Raw genomic sequence first — 22,250 nt, 5'->3', positions numbered from 1 at the left:
GAATGTAAAGGAGTGTGTTTACACATCAAACAGAAAGAGAGAGAGGGAAGGGGAAGGAAATGTGTGTGAGTGAGAGGGAGCCAGAGGGATCGAACTGCTTTGATAAATTCTCTGAATGCAGATAGCAAATGTTTTCCCAAAGCAGGAGACAATAGGACCAGACACGGGAGGGAGAGAGAGACATTCCTGACCGTCCAGTCCAGTCATTTCTCGCCAGTGTAGGGACAGCTGTGTCATTTTCGTACCACACGCCTCCTGGTCTGTGGCCCGGAATGTGCCAGGTCCCGTCCCTGCAGCCCCTTCACTGCCTCCTAAACCTTCTCCCTCTGCAGACTGATCTGTTGTTGTGTTTCACTAAATGTAGTCAATGGTAAAGTTGAAATCTTTGGACATAAAATGTTTGCAACATTAATGATCTTCCAGTAAACGTATACAAAACACTTCTCGTTGAATAATAACAAAAACAGTGAAGCTATTATGATCTGAATAGCCTGGAGCTTCAAGGGAAAGAGCAGCTGCAGTCCCAGATCCTGATGCCCAGAAACTGGCTCAACTTCTTGGAGTAACATCTGCTCTCATATTTGTGTCGTGTAGCTCCACTATTAGCCTTATTTGCATGGATGTTGTGTCGCAATTGAACACACTGGTTTGTTCAATGCGAACAGCATTTCTGTTTATTTTTGTTTGTTGATGAGCAAGTAGCACTTCTTTAGTTGGATATGGTGCCTGTGGGATGTTAGCGCTTGTCAGGCTGTTGATATTCAGTTGGAGGCGCGACTAGCCACTAATATATTTTCAGTGTCAAATTATGTTTTGGTTTTGCATATGTTGATGTTCTACATATTGTACATTTTACACCTGCAACAGCTTGTTCATTTTTTTTTCTGGTACAATTTCATCAGAAATTTGGCAACATAATACATAGATGGATGTTTCTCAAATTATCAAGGTACAATTGTACTGAAAGTTGATAAATACTGTAGTATTGTAATAAACCTAATCCTTTTTCTGTGCTCGTGTGTAATCAATAATTCCTTATAAAGTTCTCTGCTTAGCTGAAGTCATGACGCCAGCTCCTCCGCTCTGATGTTGGTCTGCACAATGTACATAAACTTCACCTGTCAGCCTGTCTATGATGTCATCCCTGTCCCCAGGGCTTCAAGTCCTGTCTGTCTCTGTCTGTCTGTCTGGACAGACATTAGGGGTCATATGATCCAGCTGCAGTGTGAGGACCAGTAGTCACCCTCCAAACACAGGAAATCCCCTTACTTCTGCTTCGTGGCTCTGTTGTGGCCGTATGTCTGTGTGTATATTTCTGCGGCACAGATCCTGTGTGCATGTGCCAGGGACAAGGTTCTGCTGGGGGTGGGGGGTTGGGGAGTTACAGTACTGCAGGGCCGAACCAACTGACCGCGGCCGTCCAGAGGGACACAAAGAAGAAAAGTTAAACAAACAGTCTTTTTCTCAGGACATATCCAGGCACTCCTATTGGCTGCCCCATGTGAGAGCCCTTTTTTTTTCCTCTGTCCCCTTGCTTCCCCCACTCTGCTCTTCTCTTTAAGGAAGGTTTGGCTTGTGAACTCTGACCCCTCAGGGAAAGCGGAGAGCTTTCTAAAAGGATCCGGTGAGAGACGAGGTTCTACTCTGGAATGTCCTGATTTGGATCACTTGTCCTCCTCCACTACTGTCTTCCCTGTGTGACTTTTACAAGTGTTTAAGCCTTGTTAGCCAGTGAGAGAGTGAAGTCTTTAGCACATGCCAGCTGATTTGATGGGTCACTTTACCTAAAACATGATTCAGTGCTTTGTGCACCACAGCCACAAACACATTCACCTCCATTATGTTGTGGTGGAGGCATAAATCTCACGCTCGATCTACTGTAGGTGCATGTGGCTAATCATGTGTTTTTTATGATTCGGGTGAACTGGAAGTGCAATAAGAACTTCGCTTCGTCCTCTCGGCGTGCTGATGTATTAGATGCTGTCTTGTTTGGCCTATGTTTCACACCACTTCCTCCCGGGGGCAGCTCGTGGTTAATGTCTCCGTCTACTGTGATTGGCCATAAAGGGTTCAGTGGTTGTTAACTGGTGGGTTGCTTTGCCAGCAGGAGGCTGTGGGCTGGGCCACGCCGCTTAGCCTGATCTCTAATTAGCACTGGCTTGTCAGGGTGGATCTGTCTGGGAAATTGCAGTCTTGCACACACACAGAAACGCACACACTCATATACACATAAACCATAAGCAGGGAAACACACAATAAAGCAACAGTAGGCTGAGGATTGTCCTTCACTTTCAGCCTGTGATCATGTGGCTTTGACTTGTGTTGCCGTCTGATTCTTGTTAGGCTGAAGTGGCTTATTTAGGGCTCGGGGTGTGTTTGTGTGTGTCTCAGTGTGCTCTATTAGTGGCACAGCTACAGCAGTGAAGTGGTTAACAGTCCTGGGGGAGGCTCATGTTACCAGCAGCAGGGTAGGTCCTTCCCTTTTCTCCCCCCGGTTCTTCTCTGGTAGTCCAGAGAGAGACAAACAGTGCCCGAGGGATGAAGCATCAGTGCAACGAGTGACAAAGAGGCTCCATCTAGGAACGCAGCCAAGGTGAGAGAGAGGGCGAGAGACACAGACAGGCAGTCAGAGAGAGCGAGAGAGACAGACGTTTGGCAGTGGGAACACTCAGCGGCATGGAGTCATGAAGCTCTCTGTCCAGCTTGCCATTTTCCCGGAGCGCTCTGGTTCCCACAGCAACCCAGGCACCCTCACCAGGTAGATGCATGTATGTGTGTGTGTGCGATCGTGTGTGTGTGTGTGTCTACAGTTTTGCTAATTCTAGCAATGACTTTGATGTAGTCATGCCCAGGAAGTTTGTAGATCTTTATGTGAACGTCTCTGGCTCCATATCCGTCCACATATCTATCTTTTCTTTCTGTTAGTTTAGTGGGGGACTTTCCTCTGTGGCTGCATGAATGAGCTGAGACGGCTGTGGTCACTCTAAATCTCTCAGCACCTTCCAGCCTCTCTGCTCCACAGATGCAGTCAGCCCTGAAGAGTTGCTGGTGAATCTTTGCTCTACTGCTGTTTGATTTACTTTGCTGGTGAAACCCAAAGGAAATTTACGTCCATAAGATAGTCAGCTGCAGGCAGCAAAATATGCAGTTTTTGGCTTGAAACGCAGTGGACAGACTGTGCCTACGATCAGCGGATTAGATTTTGGGTGGTAATCTGAAAACTGGGATTTCTGCCATTATTTATTCTTTGTTTTTGTTTGGATTTTAAAGCCATAATTATGATGCTGGCAAAGCAATCGGCACTTAATCTGCTGACTTAACTCATTATTTGGCTGGAGAAGACAAATGGGAGCCAATATATGAGCTTGGTGTGGAATTTCATTACTTTATGCACACCTTGTACAGTGTGTCATGATTTCTGATGAGTTAGTTTTTACGTAATGCTTCAATGCAATCAATGTTTAAGTGTCTGATTTCCTGACATCCTGACAGGTCTTGTCGCTGCTTGTATTCTGACACTGATGCACCAAGGAGTTGGTCTCATACTTTACTGGAAACATTTTAAATCAGATTGTGCTGGCTTCATTAATGAGTCTGATATTGGGTTTACTCTTGCAGAAGGGTGATATGTTCTTGCTCATTTTAGTTCGGTTATCAACAGAAACTTAATTAAGCCTACAGTAGTCTTTGTGGACACTTGGGGGCAGCAGAAACAAGTTGGTACACTGAAAAATCCAGTTTAAGGTTAAAATGGGGAATTTGTGTGGAAACGGACACTCAGTTACACGTCAAACACTAACAAAGAAAGTTCATCATTCATTTAGGAGTTGTTTCTGTCTGCTAGTCAAATAGAAGTCCAATACTTCCTCAATCTTAGCTTTTTTTTTAGTCTTTACTGACTCCTGATGGAAAAATCTCTGGAGATTCAGCTTGTTGCCAGCTGTGACAGTTTGGTGCTGAGCAGGTACTGCAGCTACAGGAGAGCTGCGCCTCAGACAGAATCTCTGCATACACACCTCTGACATCACACACTTTTATTTGATACTTTGTTATTATACAAGTTTAGGTCCGATTTATCTTAATACTCTGCTGCTTGTGAGTTTCTCTGTTTTACAGCATAGAGAATTGAACATCCATGGGTTTTTGTTGGTATTGAAAGAAAAGCCAACTGTGTCCTGCTGTACATGGTAGGAACGGAAGAGAAATGCTGTCGTGTGTGTGTGTGTGTGTGTGTGTGTGAGAGAGAGAGAGAGAGAGAGAGAGAAAAGAAAGAGATCTGATGCAGCCAACCCAGCACTGGCCATCAACATCAGCCTCCCTCTGCTCCTTTCAGAGCGATGTTTGCCAAGCCCCCCACTCTTCCTGTCCCCTCACTGACTTCCAGCAAATACACACACTCTCGCAGACATACACACATATTTACCAATACATAAATGCACCCTGCATTAACTCCCAGCATGTTTGCTCTGTTCAGATGGGTCTGTTTGAACATGCCCCCCCCCCCCCATCCTCCAAACATGCAAAGAAAATCTACACACAAAAACACCATGATGTCATCTCTCCAATGAGCCTTTGTTCACGTGATAGACAACCCTTTTCAGCTTGTGTGTGTGTGTGAGAGAGAGAGAGAGGGAGAGAGAGGGAGTTCAAGCTGAGCTGAAGTCATTTAAATGGAGAAGAAAGGAAGACAAAAAAACTCCCAAGTCAGAGACACTGGATTTGCTGTCTGTTTTTCAACTAGATGTGTTTAACATGCTAGTCAATGGATCCATTATTGAACGTGACAGAAACAGAACTACCATAATTATTTATTTCGTTCTATAGATGCTCTTTGAAATAGTCCAGGTGACTGTTGTAGAAGAGTTTAGTGTTCGTGATATAAGAGGCATCCCACCTCCATGTTTCCTCTCTTGCCATCGGAATAGAGCCGAATTGTCTGCCCCCACCTTTCCAGCCCAGAAGATTTACTGTTTAAAGAGTTTTACAGTGACACCCTCCCCCCCATCTCTCTTTTTCTCTCTCTCTCTCTCTCTATCCTCTGCTCTGTGTGTGTGCGTGTGTGTGTGTGTGTGCATCCAGTTGGGATGACAGCAGCTCTGTGAGCAGTGGCATCAGCGACAACATCGACACCGATGACATCAACACCAGCTCCTCCATCTCCTCCTACGCCAACACGCCCGCAGCACAGCGCAAGGGTCTCAGCACGCAGGTAGGACCACACAAATACTAATAACTAGAAAAAGACTGGTGGGGATTGTAAAACATGAGTTCTCGAACACTATTGAACCTGTTTTCAAGTCTTTTGTCCTCTGTATGAAAAAATGTAATGTATATAATGTCATGCATCGCAATTACTCTTCTTTTTTTGAATGCCAGTGTCTCTGGCTGAGGTTTCATGATAATCTAATAATCAAACAGATTAATTAATTGAAGTGAATGTTAAACTCCTCTGTTTTGTAAGAGCTCCAGCTAAACCAGTCATTGCATCAATAACTTTATAACAATAACAATAACAATAACAATAGCTCATTTTTCAAAATGTCATTTATTGTTTATATTTTATTTACAACAAAAGTACCAAAAATACTGAGCATGCTTTCTAGTAAGCGACCTTGCAATGGTGTTGTTGCCGTGAGCGCAATTTAAAAGTTCTTGAAGTGCTGAGTTTTCTTGGGTGACAAGTAAGCAATTTCACATTAGATCCATGAATGAAGCTGATACGGCACAGTGGAAGCTTCAGTTTCCCTCAGTGCAGTTCGTCCTGTACCATGTTCAGCTACACATTCTGGGTGGTACAGCATGAACTCTCAGAGGGAACGCTGATGTTGACACTGGCCTCAAATCATTAAACTCTGATTAAAAGCACCTACACTTCAGGAAAGTGATCGTCTAAACAATAATATTGTCGCTGATGTGGAGGCAGTGGCAGCGTGGCACGCTTCCATCATTGCTGCAAGAGGTCGAGGTGCTGAAAAAACAAAGGAGGGCACAAAGGCTTCATTCTCTCCGCAGCTCTGACTCAGTGCAGGTTAATATAGTCTGCCTCATCTGTCCTCTGCTAATAATACACACTGGCTGGATGGTGTGTTTTCAAAGGTCTGCGAGTAGCACAGCCTGTTGCATTTTTGTCGTGTTACCTTGGCAACTACAGAAGCAACTTAAAAGCAGCTGTCATTCCCCAAACAGCTGTAATTTAATGTTCAACTTAAATAAAGGTTCAGTGAACTTGCCAAGTTACAGACAAAAGGTTGAAAGACATTTCAAGTTCAGCACAGAGTTGGCGTCTGTATGTTTGTGGCTTTGAAAACCAAACAAACATGCGGTTGTAAAGCTGAGGGTTATCAAACTTTTAGTTGAAAACAAGCATCATCCCAGGAGAACTGGAGTGGACAGCGCTGGTGGAGGTAGGACTCTCCGTGCCTGACTTTGAAGGAAGAAAAGATATTCAAGTTTGAGCGAGTCATATCTCAGATCGCCTGAAAAACACTTAGCAGTTTAAGTAACATCAGACAGGCATTGAGTAGGAACACAGCTTGTTTATTATCAACCCAGTTGTTTTCAAAGGATTTACTCTGATGTTGAGTGATTATAAAAAACCTCTCTTGTGTCTTGAGCTATAATTTGACTATGAAGAGTTGCTATTACAGATGTGGAACTCAACTTCAAATGAGTTTCTTTTGCTGTCTTGTTGCCCAGCAAAGCTAAAGCAGCAACAATGCTTCTCACATTTCCAATAACATTTCAAATAAATCTTCCTCCTAAAGCCTCTTAAGTAGCCAAACAGTGTGACAAAGGTGTGGGTGGTGAGGATGCTGGCAGGATTATCCAGCATGATGGTTGTCGTAATAAAATGTGGGAGTACTTTGGAGGCTCTTGGCAGCGTCTCATAAAAGACGCTTTCTTCAGCAGTGATAAATCTGACCTACTGTGTGTGTGTGTGTGTGTGTGTGTGTGTGTGTGTGTGCGTGCGTGCGTGCGTTCGTTCGTTCCCAGCCTGTGACGGATGCAGAGAAGCACTCGGCCTCCACAGCAGTGCACCAGGCCTGGTCAGGAGACGAGGTGAAGAGGCCAGACGGAGGGTCAGACAGTGGGGTCAGAATGGAGCCGAGCTCCAAGTGGAGCCGCCGAAACCCCTCTGACATCTCAGATGAATCCGACAAGGGCGGCTCAGGGAGGAAGACCTCCTCGGTGTCCCACACCGGCTCCTGGAGGAGAGGCATGAGCACTCAAGTGGGTGTGACTTCCCCCCGGACCAAGAGCACCAGTAGCACAGGCTCTACTGGCTCAGTCAGCCTCAAGACCCACAGTTCAGGTATCCAACATCATGACAACATGAGCTACTGCTCTTATTCATAGCTCTTACTCTACTGGTGGACATAGTATAGCAACAAATGACTGGAGGGTTTCACAGTAATACTGAAGTGTAAAATCAGTAGTTCCAGAAATCAAATTGAAAGTTCTGAAATGAAGTCCCTATGCTGACATTTGTTAATATAAATGTGGAGTACTGGAGTAAAATCAAGAGTTTGCTAACGCTTAGCAACATTAGCTCCATCATCTCTCTGCTGCATTCTTTGCTACAAGAGAGGAAACACTGGCACAACCAACAATGAAACAATAAAGAGAGGATTCATTGTATTTCTGTTTTTATAGGCTCAAAGCATTTAGTGGCACTGCCTCAGTAGTCATCAGATTATGGCGTTGCTGTGTGGTGTTTAAGAGAACAGTCTTAAAGTGCAATGAATAGCTTTGCCTTGTCTTTAATTATGTTCTTCACAATGTTGCTCATTAAGTTGGGTTTACTGCCAAAATTGCATTTTTGTTAACTTCCGAGTAAAGAAGAAAGGACCGAGCGGTGATTTTCAAGTTTTCACTTCAATTTAAGGATAGCCTGGAGTCATTTATAGCCTCAGATGCTGGCATCTTTGGGCTCATAAGCCCTTTGATGGATGCTGGCCAAAACAAAACAAACAAGTTCATTCTAGACTACTTGTATCTCTGCTCTCTCCTAACGCTTTCATAATAGGAGTTTTTTCACCTCAGTTCATGAGTTTTTGCCACACTAGTGGTGTGACTGTAGTCTTGGGCTGTGTGTCCTGCAGGTAAAACAGACGATGTCAAGGTGTCTGAGAAGGGTCGCCTCTCTCCTCGTCCTAACGGCCTCCACCGCTCGCCCTCAGATGCAGGGCGCAGCAGCGGCGACGAGGCCAAGAAACAATCAATCTCCACCAGCCGCACACCGACAACAAACGCCCTCACACACACTGTCTCGGACCCCCACTCCCAGACTCAAACCTCTCGTACCCCAACTAGCACATTTGGCTTCAAGAAGCAGAGCCATGGGATGGTAACTATGGTAACTGCCAGCGGGGCCACCATCACCAGTGGCTCAGCCACTCTGGGGAAAATGCCAAAATCTGGGGCACGCTCACTGGCAGGAGGACTAAAGGCAGGAGGGCAGGATGGGGGGTCGGTGCTAGGTCCCCATGACGATGGCTTCCTCCCCATGAGTGCCCGCTCCACCCTTCAGTACCGTAGCCTCCCAAGGCCCAGCCGCTCAGGGTCAGCTGCCCGCAATGGAAACCGTTCCTCCACCAGCAGTATTGAGGCCGCCGTGCTCTCAGTGACATCTCATGGCAAAAACTCAATCAGCATCGCTAAAGCCAACCCCTCTGGAGGCTTGCTGGCTAATCAGACGGATCGGGAGAAGGGCGTTTCTGAGATTGACAACCTCAGGAGCGGAGGTCTAATGCAGAGTGGAGGATCGGCGACTGTCCCTCTGACAGGAAGACAGCAGGTTTCCTCTCCTACACTACGCAGGTGAGCACACACACCCTTGGACCCAAACACCAGTCAGCTTTCACATCATGATGCTTGTTTTGAGTACACACCTGCGCACCGGAGAGAAGATGTTCCAAATAGGAGTTCAGTCCCAGTGCGGTCGCTTATATGTACCCACGGTGAGTACACATGGTCCATGCCGGGGTACGGTACACAGCTTCCAGTCTAATTCTGGGTCTCTGGTGTGTAATAGTTAGTTCCGCTAACTGCTGTGCCATGCTGAGTGAGGTCCGTTTGTACGGGCTTCAGTGTACTCACATCCAGCAGGACTCTCAGTCTCACAAAGGATCTTTTTAAAAGACTTAAGTCATGCAGTCATGGTAAATGACCATCAGTTTTGAGGAAGGTTCACGTGTGGCCTTGTTTTCATGTGGACTCGCACAATCTTAGAGAGGTTAAATCAGGCCATTGTGAAAAGCAGGTCCTGAGCTTAACTGATCAGCTGCCAAGCCTCAGCCTTGGCCATGCGGAGGGGGAGAGGACGGGGAGGGTGTGGTGCGAGGTAATGGGAACTGAGTCTTACCTCAGCGCTCTGCCATCATTAATGTCAGGGAGCGATAACTCTTCAAAGAGGCTGAGTGCTGCTGTTAAGGCCCACCACGGCTCCACTCATTACAGCCTACATTTAACTCTAGCCCTGGATTAGCAGACAACCAGGAGAGTGTGTGTGTGTCTGTGTCTGTGTGTTTGTGTGTTTCTTGGCTTTGACTCAGATCTGAGAGCTAACTCTACCTTTCCTGGCAGGAAGCCTGCTACTGCTCTCTTAATTGAAGTTAAGGATAATACCATTCATTGTCCTGATAGCACAGAGAACACTTTTCACCTTGCCTCAGACTGTAACTGTGAAATTTTCTGTTTTTCATTTCATAAACTTTTCTTGAACTGAGCTGTATGCGCAGTGAAATTAGCATTTGCTTTTGCTCACAAGGCACCACCGTGGCAAAACTGAATGCCAGACATTTGGAATGATGTGCGTTTGTCCTGTTGATCAAAAACGTTTCTGCTCTTTGGTTTGTTCAAAACCTGTGAATTCCCACAGGTTGTTTGGTGGGAAGCCCAGCAAACAGGCTCCAGTCACCACTGCTGAAAACATGAAGAACTCCACTGTTATCTCCAACCCTCACGCCACCATGAATCATGTGACAACAGTCATGGAGTCCCCTGACGGAGGACTCGGAGGCGTGGACAGCGAGACCAGCAGCCCCCTGTTTGGGGGTAGAGTGCTTGGATCAGGCACAGGGACGCTGGGCAGCGAGCAGGTGAGCAGACGCAGATGAGTGGCGGAGACTTCCTCAATAGATCGTGACTACATAGATGTGAAAGGCATCTGTGAGCTCCTGGGGGATAATTGGCTGTGATTCTCAGGGCTTAGACAATCTGGCGTAAACTTCAGTTTTTATGTCTGTGTTTTCATTCTTGAGATTTTAAATCCTTGAATCTTAAAAATAACATTCCTTTAGAAACTTGGTTTATTTTCACAATCGCGTCACAGGCACAGCCACTTATTCATTAGTTGCACTGCTATTTTTAGCTGTTGATGTCTTTCAACTGCCCACCGTCCGTTAGTTCCTGTGAAAACAGGCAAAGCATTTTTCAGTTTGTTTTGGAGTTGAGTTTGAGTTAGCTATTCTTGTGATGTGACTCAAGAGATGCCAATGTCTGCCTGTTGTTAGCCAAACAATTTGATCCTGACTTATTATTCTGAACAATCCCTGCAAAGACAGAGCTGGTGTCCCTATGAAGTACCAAGCAGAAATGTGTGTGGTCAGTAGTTAAAGCAGTTGTAAAGGTGATCCTGATGTTAAAAGATCCTCATGCTGATGGATGTTTTTTGGTCTACAAAACACCGCTGGAGTTTCACAGGAAATGGTGCTGTTTTTATCCCTCAAACGAACTGAAATGAATGGTGGCCAATTTAAAAAAAAAAACATAAAATCAACTGCATAGTAAAACACTTAATGCCTTCAGTGTTCGAATTTTGAATGTCTGTGTGTCCTGAAGCCTCAACATGCCAAGTTGGTTTTAGTGACCTTTTTCCTGTGAAAGTCCAGGAGTATTTTGGAGACTAAAAACTTCATCTGACCTTCCATCAGCTGGAGTGTAAGTATATAAATGTAAACAAAAGGTACATTTTCATTTTTTGGTGAACTCCATGTCATGTCCCCACTTGAAGGATCCCTCGATTTATTCAACAAGTTGAAATGGAAACTAAGTCATTCCTTGGTCAAAGTGGATTTAATGTTGATTTGGTGCACAGGGAAAATTTTTCAAGGGAAAGGAAGTGTATTTTTGATGGCTATCTTCTCGCAGCTTTTTAGAGGTATTGGTTCATCGGCAGAAAGGTTTTAAGTCGTGAGGCCGCGCTACCCTGGTGACTGTAGGGATGGCAGCTGGTCTGTGGAGCAGCATGTCATCCAGTGCTTTGGTCCAGATGTGTGTATCAAAAATAAGTAAAACATTTTATGAAGATATTCATGTTTGTCGGATGACTTTCCCATGATCCCATGGTTTTCCCTGTTGTAGCATCATGTGACTGATATTTCTGTTGATGATGAAGTGAGTCCGTTTTTGACACTGTCATCAAATGTTCGCTTAAGTACCGGTAATGTTTTCACCTTCATTATTTTAATTTTTAATAAGTGACCTTGAACTTCTTAATTTCAGTTCTTTCATTTATGACAAAATACTGGCTAAACTATTAACTTTCCTTGCAAAAACTACCAGTAATTAGTTTTAATTAGCCTTTTGTTCGCATGCTAACATGCTAAGCAAAGTCACCAACTATGATACTTGTTCATTTTTATATGTCACAGCATGTTAGCATTGTTCTAAGTGTGTTGATGTTGGCATTAATTCTTGGAGCATCTCTGTGTGTCAGTGTAGCCTCTCAAAGCTGCTAGCAAGGCTGTCACATTATATTCTACCATGTCCCTTACAGAAGGAGCCACATATTTAACTTTAGCTCCGCTGTACATCTTTCATCTCATTTTACTGGAAAGGCTTGCTAGCTACTGTCAATCAACTCCAGATTGCCTAACAAGAGGATTATGTTTGTGATTACGTTTTCTCATTAGTTTAGAGGTGGTAAAAGAGTAAGTGCGTATGTGTTAAGGAGGCGTTTGCAGAGTTACTGACAAAAACCCTGGCAGGGACACAAGGAGGATTTTGTTCTCTGCTGACTAAGTCAAGCTCCATGAGTTTGAACCTGTTTAGTGTGAATATAGATGAGTGGAGCAGGTTCATGTTTGACTGTCTGCAGGCTGCATATTTGAGAAACATTAAGTGTGAGCGTGCTCTGTCACGAACCATGCCTACTGTTCTCATGTGATTCATAACACTTTATCAGACAACTTGTGAATCATTAAGTGACACAGTAGGTATTATTTTTCAAAGGAGCAGTCATGTCTTAACGAACAACAACCAGGAGTTCAAAAGTTTGAACAGTTAGCATTAACTTTAGGGTTTCAGCTCATGACAGGTTTATTACTTTTGACTTTTGTTTTTTGTTGGGGGGGGGGGGGGGGTCAAACATGTAATCTTCTGGCATCACAAAGTAATGAAAAACACCAAAAATTCATTTGTAACTACAGCTGAATTGTTGATGAATGGTCTGTAAAACAGCTAATCAATGAATGGATTTCTTGATTTGGCACCACAGAATGACGAGGTCTGTGCCCCTCCACAGGCTTCCAGTCCTGGCTCCGTCTACTCCTCCACTGGGCCCTCCAACAGCCTCACCTGGGGAACAACATTCAGCAGCTCCTCTGCCCAGAGCAGAGAGAGCACACTGGGCGGTCACGGCGGGATGGGCAGCATGGGCTACCCCTCCGTAAGCAGCATGCACACCAGCAGCGAGTCCATCGACATGAGCCTGGGAAGCGCCGGCCATGGGACACATCGGGAGGACACCTTGTCCGCCCTGGGCCGCACTGGCAGTGTTAAGACTGGCATGTCTGAAAGGTGAGGAAGCTGCCGGGCTCCATTTAAACCTAATAAACCATCACAACCTGCCATCTGTGCTGCAGCATTGGCTTTATCAGTGTGAGATACATTATTTTGATGAATTATTAGGACTCTGCAAATGAGTGGATCTATAATCTGGATCTGAAAAGAGCAGCTGTTGGTGGAAATGCATATACCTGCTTTCTTTTCAATGGACAGCAGGGGGCGACTCCACTAGTGGACAAAGAAGTCTGATTGCACAGAGAGGAAAAAGTCTCAGCTTGATTAATCACCTCAGAAAACATCTGCCTTATGAATTTATAGTTTCAATCCTAGTTTCAAGTTTTCTTAAAAACAAGTTTTTTTGTGTAAATTATTGTCCGATTTACATTGAAAATTGATGATAAAAGAGGGGATGCCTCAGGCTAAAGCTACTGTATGTTGTGATTAATTGGTTGCTATCGCATGATCATGTCCATGTCTCAGTCAGATCCACACCTCGCCCCTGGTAATGGCCAAAATGCAAAACTCAAAAGTACATCCACTCATCATGGATGGTACAAAATTACATGAATTATTAACAAACCATTGGCTCATATCATGCTCATAGTGGTCCGCATCTAAATGTGAGGTTGTACTTAATTTGCTTTATGGAATGTCTACTTTTGATTTTGGCCTCATTTTAGTAGCTTCAGCCACGATAACACTGATTGGGATTAAAGAGATAATAAAAGAGAGAAACAAGAAAATAACTAAGATGTTATAACAGCATTAAACAAGAACTTCAAAAGAAGAAAAATTCACCACAGTCATGCTTCTCTTGAATATTTTCATGTATTTACTTAGAGGAATCTCAGTGTGTTTCCCATCTGCTGGACACATTTGAAGCAACAGCTGAAATAATGACAAAAGCTGGGGCAAGTGGTGAAGTCAGCCCATTGACGTAAGCTAGATAGCATGTAAAGTTTGCTCATATCAACATAAGCCACCACCAGGTAAGCAGGATGTAGCAGCAGAACACTTGGGTGTGTTGAACTGAGCAAAGATGAATATTTTGAAATGGTGTTGAAAACCTTTGCTTCATTGTTCTGTTTGAGATGTAATGTGCTAGTGACTTGCTATACTACAGAACTGCAGTATGCAGATGAATGTGCCAATAATGATAGAATATCAGAAAGAGATATATATATATATAAATTGTAATAATTTTTCAGAGGTTACTCTTGCACAAGTTCTAGTGCTTTTCATTTTCTTTAGAAACAGCTTATATAGATATACATTTTTTGCAATGCTGCATTTTCCTGAGTGAATTGCAATTTTCAGCACATCCCACTTGTACTGATGCACCCATGTGATGAGGTGTCCCGTCTTGTTTGATGTTCTGTCTGCACTCGAGCAGAGAAACTCAATCCCTCTGCGTCCTCAGTCATTTATACTGTAATTGTGGTCATTGTAGAGGATTCCACCCTGACAAGTTGACTGTGTAATGTGACAGGTATGTCTCTGAGGAAACTCTAGAGCATCTGGAATCAAGGCTTTGAGGCTATGACATCACCCTCTTCGCTCTGCTCTCTTATTAACTTCACTGGTGAAATAGACTTCTGTACTGAAGGACTGTCTCACTGACTTGATCCTCTAAATCTGTCTTTCTCTGTGTCTGTTGTGCGTTCTCCTTTTCGTCTCCATCAGTCCCCTCTCCTCCCCCTCCGCTAGCCCTAAATTCAGCCGAAACACGCTACCTCGGAAACAGGACAGGTAAATGTACCTGTGTGCAGTGCTAGGCTTCTGGTGAGACAGCTGTGGAGGTTCCTGATCAACCACCACCTGCTGCCACACAGAGAGCCTCCGGCAGCCACAGAGAACAGCTCTCTGTAGTGCTTTGTTCTGCTCTGTAGCATTTGTGTGGAGGTGTGTAGCTCTGTGTGGTAGTTTGTGGTTATTTCACGACCTCTTGCTCCTGTATGAATGGATGTTTGTGAGTGTAAATGTGAGGGTGGATGTTGGCAGCTTCAGTGTTTTTGTTTGGTGCTCCGCTGCAGCTTTTTATCGCTGGTAACATACTGCCACCTTGTGGTTGACAGTGTTTTCTACAGCATGGGCACAGGATGCTCTGTGATAAATTTAAACTCCAGCTTAAAAAAAACTGTCTTTCATTGTTCCCTTTGTGTTATTTTCAGAAAGAGGCTTGTTGCACTTGTTTGAAAGCATAATTTATCACTCAGTAAAAGACTAAACTTGCTTCTGAGCAGGAATGTTTTTCTTTGCAATAGGTAAAAAGTATTACGTGTAGAATATAAGGTGGTAGCCACATGTGCCCTGCCTCCCTGCTACCTCTGCTTGCCCTGTCTGAAGTGTTTCTCTCCCACAGCGGGCCACTCTGTGGCAGAAACACTCTGCCTAAGAAGGGACTCAGGTACTGACATCACTGCCTGCTGGACATGCTCCGCTTTTGCACAGTAGCTCGCCAAATTTTTTCTTTTTTTTCCTTTTGTTATTTCCACATGTCCACATTCACCCCTCTGGGCTCGTGCTCAACTTTTGTAAAATGCTTTGGAAGTTTCTGTTTGGCACTTGGCACCTGTGTTGTTGTGTTGTGCTTCTGCGAGGAGGCATGTCCCTGTGTCATCATACACAGCTGTCACTCTCATGAACTCTAGCAGGTTTGATTTGGGGGTGTAATTTCCGTTGGCTTCCTCTGCTTCCCCTTCAAGTTTTGTTGCTCCCAGCTGAGAGTCAGTCTGTGTTCATACTGTTGTAATTCCTTGTTGCAGCGCCTAATTCACCCGATGATCCCGGCTACTAATCTGGCTGCGTAAAAGAACTTTAAAAATGCATTTTCAAATCATAAACTTTGAATCCAGATCAACTTCCCCTGTAAAAACCCAGACTTCACCTTCCACCTGTTCTGTTTGTGTCCTTACTGCATCTTTAAACTTTCCTTTGACTCCCTGTAGGTATGGCCCGTCCCCCCAACTGCGAGGCCATGAGGAGGCTCGTGATTGGCTACGCTCCCACTCCACCAGTGGGCTGCAAGACTCAGCCAGTAACTCCCCCTTTTCCCCCGGCTCCAGCCTCACCTCCCCCTCTGGCACTCGCTTCAACTTTGGACAGCTCGGTACGGCCCACGCACCCGCCAAACACGGCAGCACGCCACGCTTATTTATATTGCTGTCAGCAGAAAGTTTTATTCAGCAATTTCAAAATTCATTCCGTCAACTTCCCTGCTAACCTCTCACAACTACGTACATAACTCAGAGCAGGTGGCATTAACACTTGAGTTTGGCCTCAAATAAAAAAAATAGCAACTTTGAATTAGCCAGATTTGAAATGTCAGATGAATCATCAATCGGTCCAAAATGCTGAATAACCCTGCTTTCTCTTCAGATTAATCAGTAATTAAGTAAATCATTCATTGAATTTCTTTATAAATTCAAATTTTCTGTCATTTCATAGCATCCAGCCCGACATCATCAGCTCAGATTAACCTTGCTGGCCTGCGTAACAACAGTCTGACCAATCAGGACGTCACCTTTGACCCTTGCAGCGACAACCGCCTGAGAAACTCTTGCATGTCCTTGGACGAGAAGACTCGCACCATGAGCCGCTCGGGCTCTTTCAGGGACGGCTTTGAGGAAGGTAAGAGGAGAGCAGAGAAGAATGTGTACTGAATATTCAGTGACTCTGTGTGAGTCCCGGCCCTGTTCTCCACAGCCCTTTGGAGAAATCTATAATTAGGTGTAATCCTTTTTTAAGACCTGAATACCTCCATCTTTCTCTCTCTCTCTCTCTCTCTCTCTCTCTCTCTCTCTCTCTCTCTCTCTCTCTCTCTCTCTCTCTTGCTCTCTCTCTCACCAAATGAATTATGATTACATTTGTTTAGGGAACATCAGGAAGGATTACAACTGCTGCTCTAAGAAAAGCCCTCTATCCCCTTGGAAATCCATAATCTGCTTATTTCGGCTTTGTTTTTTGGGGGGGGTTTGGTTCTGTTTTTTTGTTATAAGCTTGTTTATTGGGGAAAGTACCCAGCCGTGCTTTTCCCAGCACCAGGCAGACTCCGTTGAGGCGAGGTCGCTCCACTGGAGTCTGCTCAACCCTCAAATCCATACAAAAGACTAAGGTGTTGTGTTGTGTTGAATGGTCCTCTTAATCAGGAAAAAATCCTGCATGAACTCTTTCATAGCGTTAAAAAAGAAACAAAGTTAGTTGTAAACTAATGCCCCTCAGTATCTAACCGACCTCCTTCATGTTCACCATCCCTCACGGAACCTGAGGTCTGCCAACCTGGGTCTCCTCACCGTCCCCCGCACAAGCAGACGCACCTTTGGGAGCAGGGCCTTCAGTGTGGCAGCTCCCACTCTGTGGAACTTGCTCCCTGTGCATCTCCACCAGGCCCAAAGCCTGGAATCCTTTAAATCTTTGTTGAAGAGGTGCTTGTTCTCCCAGGCCTTCGCCTGTTAAATTTGTTGTCTTCTATGTTAAGCGCCCTTGGGTATCATGAAAGGCGCTATATGAATCTAAATTATTATTATTATTATTATTAAACTAGTGTGTCAGCAAACTACATTGTGAACAGTAGACCACAATGAACCCCAAACCGCTTCTTTTAATTTTCCGTGATGATACAAACAGGTCGTTACACCACCTGACTGAGGGCTTAAGTGAAGCAGAGAAGAATGAAGTCAGTGTGCCCATCACAGAGAGCTTGACCTTTGACTTGTGGCCACTAATATTTTACCTGAAAACCTAATGCCTCCATTCTGAAGCATCAACCCAAATTCAATCACCAGAAATACCAAAACGCTACATGCAGTGCAGATGATCAGAAGCAAAATGTAAAATAAAATATCACAAACTAGAGAATTGTTTGGATGCTCACCTTCAAATTGTCACAAGAGCTCAGATGATCACGTGTCTTTTTTAAGATGATAATCATGTGATTTCTGCAACGACTTGAGGAATTTTGAGCCGCCTGTCTGTGGAGCTTTTCCTTGGCGAGTGAAGCTGTGCAGGCAGCACACACCTAACATGCACACCCAGAGAAACAGGCTTGTAATTATTGCCCCAGAAGCAGAGTTGGGTGCATCTCAATCTTTCCCAGCTCTTCCTTTTCCCTTTCAGGGGAGGAGATAATTACAGGGATCACAGTGAGAGGCGTGAGAGCGACGCGAGGAGATACAAGAAACCTCACTTTCTCTCTACCTCTCTAATTGTGTGTGTGTGTGTGTGTGTGTGTGCGTGCGTGCGTGCGTGCGTGCATGCGTGCGTCATATATCTACAAGGACATGGTAGATGAGTGTTACCAGTGTAGAATTACTCAACCGTTAAGATTGACAGGACAAAAGCCCCCACCCCACACGCTCTTCTTTTGTCTCCAACTGTAGTTCCTGCAGAGATTTACAGATTAAGGCAGTTTGCTGTCTTAAATGTTTGCACAGAGCATTTCACCCCCATTTGCAATTAAGTCATAGCTCCAAGTGTAATGATGCCATCAGTTTGATGGTTTTCCAGTAAACTCTGAGGCAAATATTTAGTGAGGGAGTCATCAGTATCACACCACCACCATCATCATCATCACTGAGGAGGATGAATATAAATCTGTGTTTCTAATGGATGTGCCCATGTTGATTTTATATATATATATATGTGAAAATATATAAAACCTCTACTTTTATGTTCTCCTGGGGGTTTTTTTTGTTTTGTTTGACAACTCAATGGGCGGGGGGCAATAATCCTCGGCTCCAGCCTTCACCTTTGTAGGCCACTGTGTTATTGATCTCCCTCCAATGCACTCTGTCTTAAGTTACCACAGGCTGAAATAGATAAATACAATACAATACAGTTGTAAGTACGAGAAATTGAAACTTTTCATCCTCACTAACAATCCTGTGCAATCAGCGACATGTTTAACAGCCAAAATATGTTGGAGGCTGAATAGATAGAAAATGAACACTCGGATATCAAAGCTTGGTATTACAGAGAGATTATAGCTGGACCTGAGTGCACCCCACGTCTCCTTGTCCTACACAAACCAGATTTAACAGGAAAGTGAAAAAACAGCAAATTACCACGACTTGTGTTTGTTGAAAAAAAACTGGCCTTCTTGTTCCAGTCTATTTGTAATACAACATAATATCTCAGCTCACAGCTGAGTATGTCCACAGTAAACTACAACACTTCTTACATTATATCATCTGGATCATCGACAGGAAGAATGGAGGCAGTTGTTTTTGGTGTCTCATTCTGGAATACTCCATTTCATTTAAGATAATGCCAGTAATTACATGAAATAATCTCATCAGATGTGACCCGCACTCCAGGCTGGTTCTTCACACAGCAGTCAGCCTGAAGAGGTATTTTCTTTAATGTGGCCCCCCATCGCACCTCGCTGTCTAGACCAAATCAAGATTAGTGAGTCTCTGTAAACTTTGGTTTTCTCTCTGGGAGGTGGATGACTGAATCTGCTGGGATCGGCCCCACCTCCGGCTATGGTTGATGACGTCACAGCCTCCTGATCCTGTCTAATCTGTTCCCGGGCAGGAAACAGTGCTGGCGTTGTGGCCCTGCCTTTGATGTGTGATTAGCAGCTGAGTCATTAGCAGTATGACGCTACACTGGCTGTTAGCTGCACCACAGTTTGACTGTAGCTGCAGTTGTTACATCAAGGAGGAGGCGGGTAGTCGAGTTGGGGCAGGCAGTAGGAGTGGGGCAGAGTTGGAGCAGGGCGGGCGTGCTGTGCTGTGGGGGGTCCGTTTACGCTCTGATGTTCTGTCTACAAATGTTTCTCTAATCACCACTTTTACCTGTTTCTGTGTCTTCAGTTCACGGATCATCGCTGTCTCTGGTGTCAAGCACTTCCTCCATTTACTCCACGGTGAGTTCCCCAGAGAAAACTGCTCATTGTGGGCCAATTTTTTGCTACCTTTCCATATTTTGTCCACCAGAGGGTATTGAAGTATCCCCCCCCCCCCCCAAAAAAAAATATATATATATATATATATGTGTGTGTGTGTATTGAGATAGATAGATAGATGGATGGAACTAGTCTGAATTGTTTGTTAAAAAGGGTAAATACCTGAGGTTTTTAGTTAAGGGGACATGGAATTGGACAAAGCAACATTTAAAATTCTTCCTGAGAGGTCATAAATGTGTGTATTTCACCATAATTGGCTTAATAGTTGTCAGATGTTTGAGACCGTTAATATTTTTGCTCTGTAGCTGTTTCTAAACATCTTCTTATAGAAAATCCTCACAACGTAGCAGACTTTTTAGGTTCAGGGAGCTCCACTCTGAGTCCTGTAGAAACCAGATCAACCTGTTTCTTCTTTTGCCTTTAAAATTATGAAATGCTTTTGAGTTGGCTTATATGGTGTTACACATTTACCCTGTAATCCACCCAGAGACTCAAACACTCACTCGACTCAAAAACTCAGTTGAAATCACTCACGCACGTTTGGGGCAGCCCGCGATGGAGCCAATCACAGGCTAATGCTCAACAGCGTAGCTCCTCCTCCTGCTCTTTCTCCTCCTGTGGCTGCGTTACTCACCTGGGCAGGTGGAGTGCACAGACAGTGGCTCCCTGCTCGGCTCTGGATTCTTCTCCTGAAATCACAGGGGGCAAAGGATTAGTGGCAAAATGATGGCAACATTATCACTTACTGGCACCGTCCCCCCCTGGCAACAAACGGTAGGGATGGGGGGGGGGCAGACTTGTGGTGTGGGGAGTTCATTTCACTCTGCTTTGTCTTAGCTCTTGGTTTGTGTGGGTTAAACACTGGTGTCGGTCAAACATAGAAGAGTCAAACAGATTTGCTTTGTTTGTATGTCTTTATAAGAAGTGCATAGGGAATTTTTACTTGATTAAATCATTCTGATTTATGGCTGGTGGGATTGTTTGTTGTTAAGTGCTGGTTCAGGAGTTTGTGTTTTGATGGACAGAGGATCAGCTGACCACGTGATTGACAGCTCTGTGTGGGTGTGTGTACATCCTGTGGTCAGATGTCACTGTTCACAGTCCATGACACACACTGGTAAACACGCACAGTCCCATAAGGCTGTCCAAGTCCACTGGTGGGGCCACCTGATGGAAAATCATGATCAACTGTTCTGCTTTGTTGCTACGGTAACAGTTGCTGCGGCTTAGGTGCGATCCCGGGAGAATCCAGAGTGCACATACCTCCAGCAAGGCTGCGAAACCCTCTAGATGGATTGTTAATTTCAATAAATTTTAGCCTGCAATAGAAAGCACACAGTGGAAGAACTTTATTCAACCGATGAGCCAACTTGTTCAGTTCTGGAAGTTGTGTGTAATTTTTGCCAATTTTTTGTTTATATGTATATTTTGAAAGACTCCAAATGAAATGAAAAGGGCAGTTTAAAGATTCAGTCAGCCTAGACAATACTTATCACACATTTATATCAATGTATCTTGGCTGACAAGGAGTAGAAACTCCAAATAAATCTCTGCCGTAGTTTCGAAGTGTTACCAAAACTTTTATGCTTATCCAAACAATTTCTTCTTCTGATAATTCTTTGTTGACGTTGAGTGTTTTTGCTGTAAATATCAGTATGGGTTCAAGTCTCAAGCATTCTTTTTAAAGATCAGTGTTGGATTGGGGCCCACAGCAACTGAATGTCAAATCATCTTTCTAATCTTAATGCTGAAACAGGTTTTTAAAGACACTAGAGTCATCCTGTCATTCTACTTAATCCCCGTCAACGAAGACACATTGTCTAAGTTAGTTTAACACCAAACATTCTACTCCCTCCAAATCAACCCTCAGCTTCCTCCTCATTAATGATGAATAAGTACACAGATTCAAAGAAACGTCTCCAGACTGTGTGTTTTCCTCAGCCTGTTGAAGCCTGTTTACGTGTAAATATGGGTGTTGCATGTTTCACTGTTTTAGTGAACAGCAACAGGGTGTGTTGTGTTCGTGCAAGGGTTTGATTTGCGTGTCTCTCTTTGTGTGTATTTGCCTAGCACTCTTTCCTTACTCTTATTCCGTGTGCAGTCAATGGAAACAATAGGACACGCGCGCACGCACGCGTACACCAGTATGTCAGTGACATGCCTTCAGGTGGATCATCTCTGCTTTCCCGACATAGTACACCACGCAATCTCCACTTGAGTTCATGGAGCTTGAATGGAACACAGGAATCAGGCTAATCTGTACATCTGTAATGATTTTTCTTCTTTGATTTTTTTACAGAATGAGGAGAAGTCTCAGTCAGAGGTAAGCGTCCACCTGCGCACTTCATTTTCCTCTCAGAGTGGTGAGACTTGTTGGAACATGGGGGCATTTTCACTCTTGTATCCAGTTATGCATGTACCAGTATCTGTATTGTGACTGACCATGTAACACCTGTATAAACCCGTGTGTTTTCATTTATGCAACATCTCTTAACCTGCACACGTCACTGCTCCAGTCTGGGAGTCTCCCTCACTCTATACAAGTGTATAATTT

At 44.3% G+C, this 22,250-nt stretch overlaps 1 protein-coding gene across 4 annotated transcripts in view; it reads left to right on the top strand.

Annotated features, from left to right (window-relative positions):
* nav2a (neuron navigator 2a) overlaps nucleotides 1-22,250 on the top strand; it is a 200,667-nt gene that overhangs the window by 166,061 nt on the left and 12,356 nt on the right. For 3 of the 4 annotated variants that reach the window (XM_086179515.1, XM_086179516.1, XM_086179513.1), the window contains 11 exons: nucleotides 5,080-5,209; nucleotides 6,994-7,312; nucleotides 8,103-8,820; nucleotides 9,881-10,100; nucleotides 12,527-12,801; nucleotides 14,473-14,538; nucleotides 15,152-15,196; nucleotides 15,738-15,898; nucleotides 16,237-16,419; nucleotides 19,605-19,657; nucleotides 21,996-22,019. In XM_086179515.1, coding sequence (XP_086035641.1) covers nucleotides 5,080-5,209; nucleotides 6,994-7,312; nucleotides 8,103-8,820; nucleotides 9,881-10,100; nucleotides 12,527-12,801; nucleotides 14,473-14,538; nucleotides 15,152-15,196; nucleotides 15,738-15,898; nucleotides 16,237-16,419; nucleotides 19,605-19,657; nucleotides 21,996-22,019 — 2,194 coding nt within the window. The remainder of the gene's footprint in view (nucleotides 1-5,079; nucleotides 5,210-6,993; nucleotides 7,313-8,102; nucleotides 8,821-9,880; nucleotides 10,101-12,526; nucleotides 12,802-14,472; nucleotides 14,539-15,151; nucleotides 15,197-15,737; nucleotides 15,899-16,236; nucleotides 16,420-19,604; nucleotides 19,658-21,995; nucleotides 22,020-22,250) is intronic. The other variant, XM_086179514.1, reaches the window with a different exon arrangement.

Source organism: Aulostomus chinensis, chromosome 2, assembly GCF_037954235.1.
Source record: "Aulostomus chinensis isolate RoL2024-O1b breed Wild chromosome 2, RoL_Achi_v1.0, whole genome shotgun sequence".
In the NCBI taxonomy this organism is placed as follows: Eukaryota; Metazoa; Chordata; class Actinopteri; order Syngnathiformes; family Aulostomidae; genus Aulostomus; species Aulostomus chinensis.
Note: the sequence above shows the minus strand (reverse complement) of the source record. Positions and strands in the feature narration are given on the sequence as shown.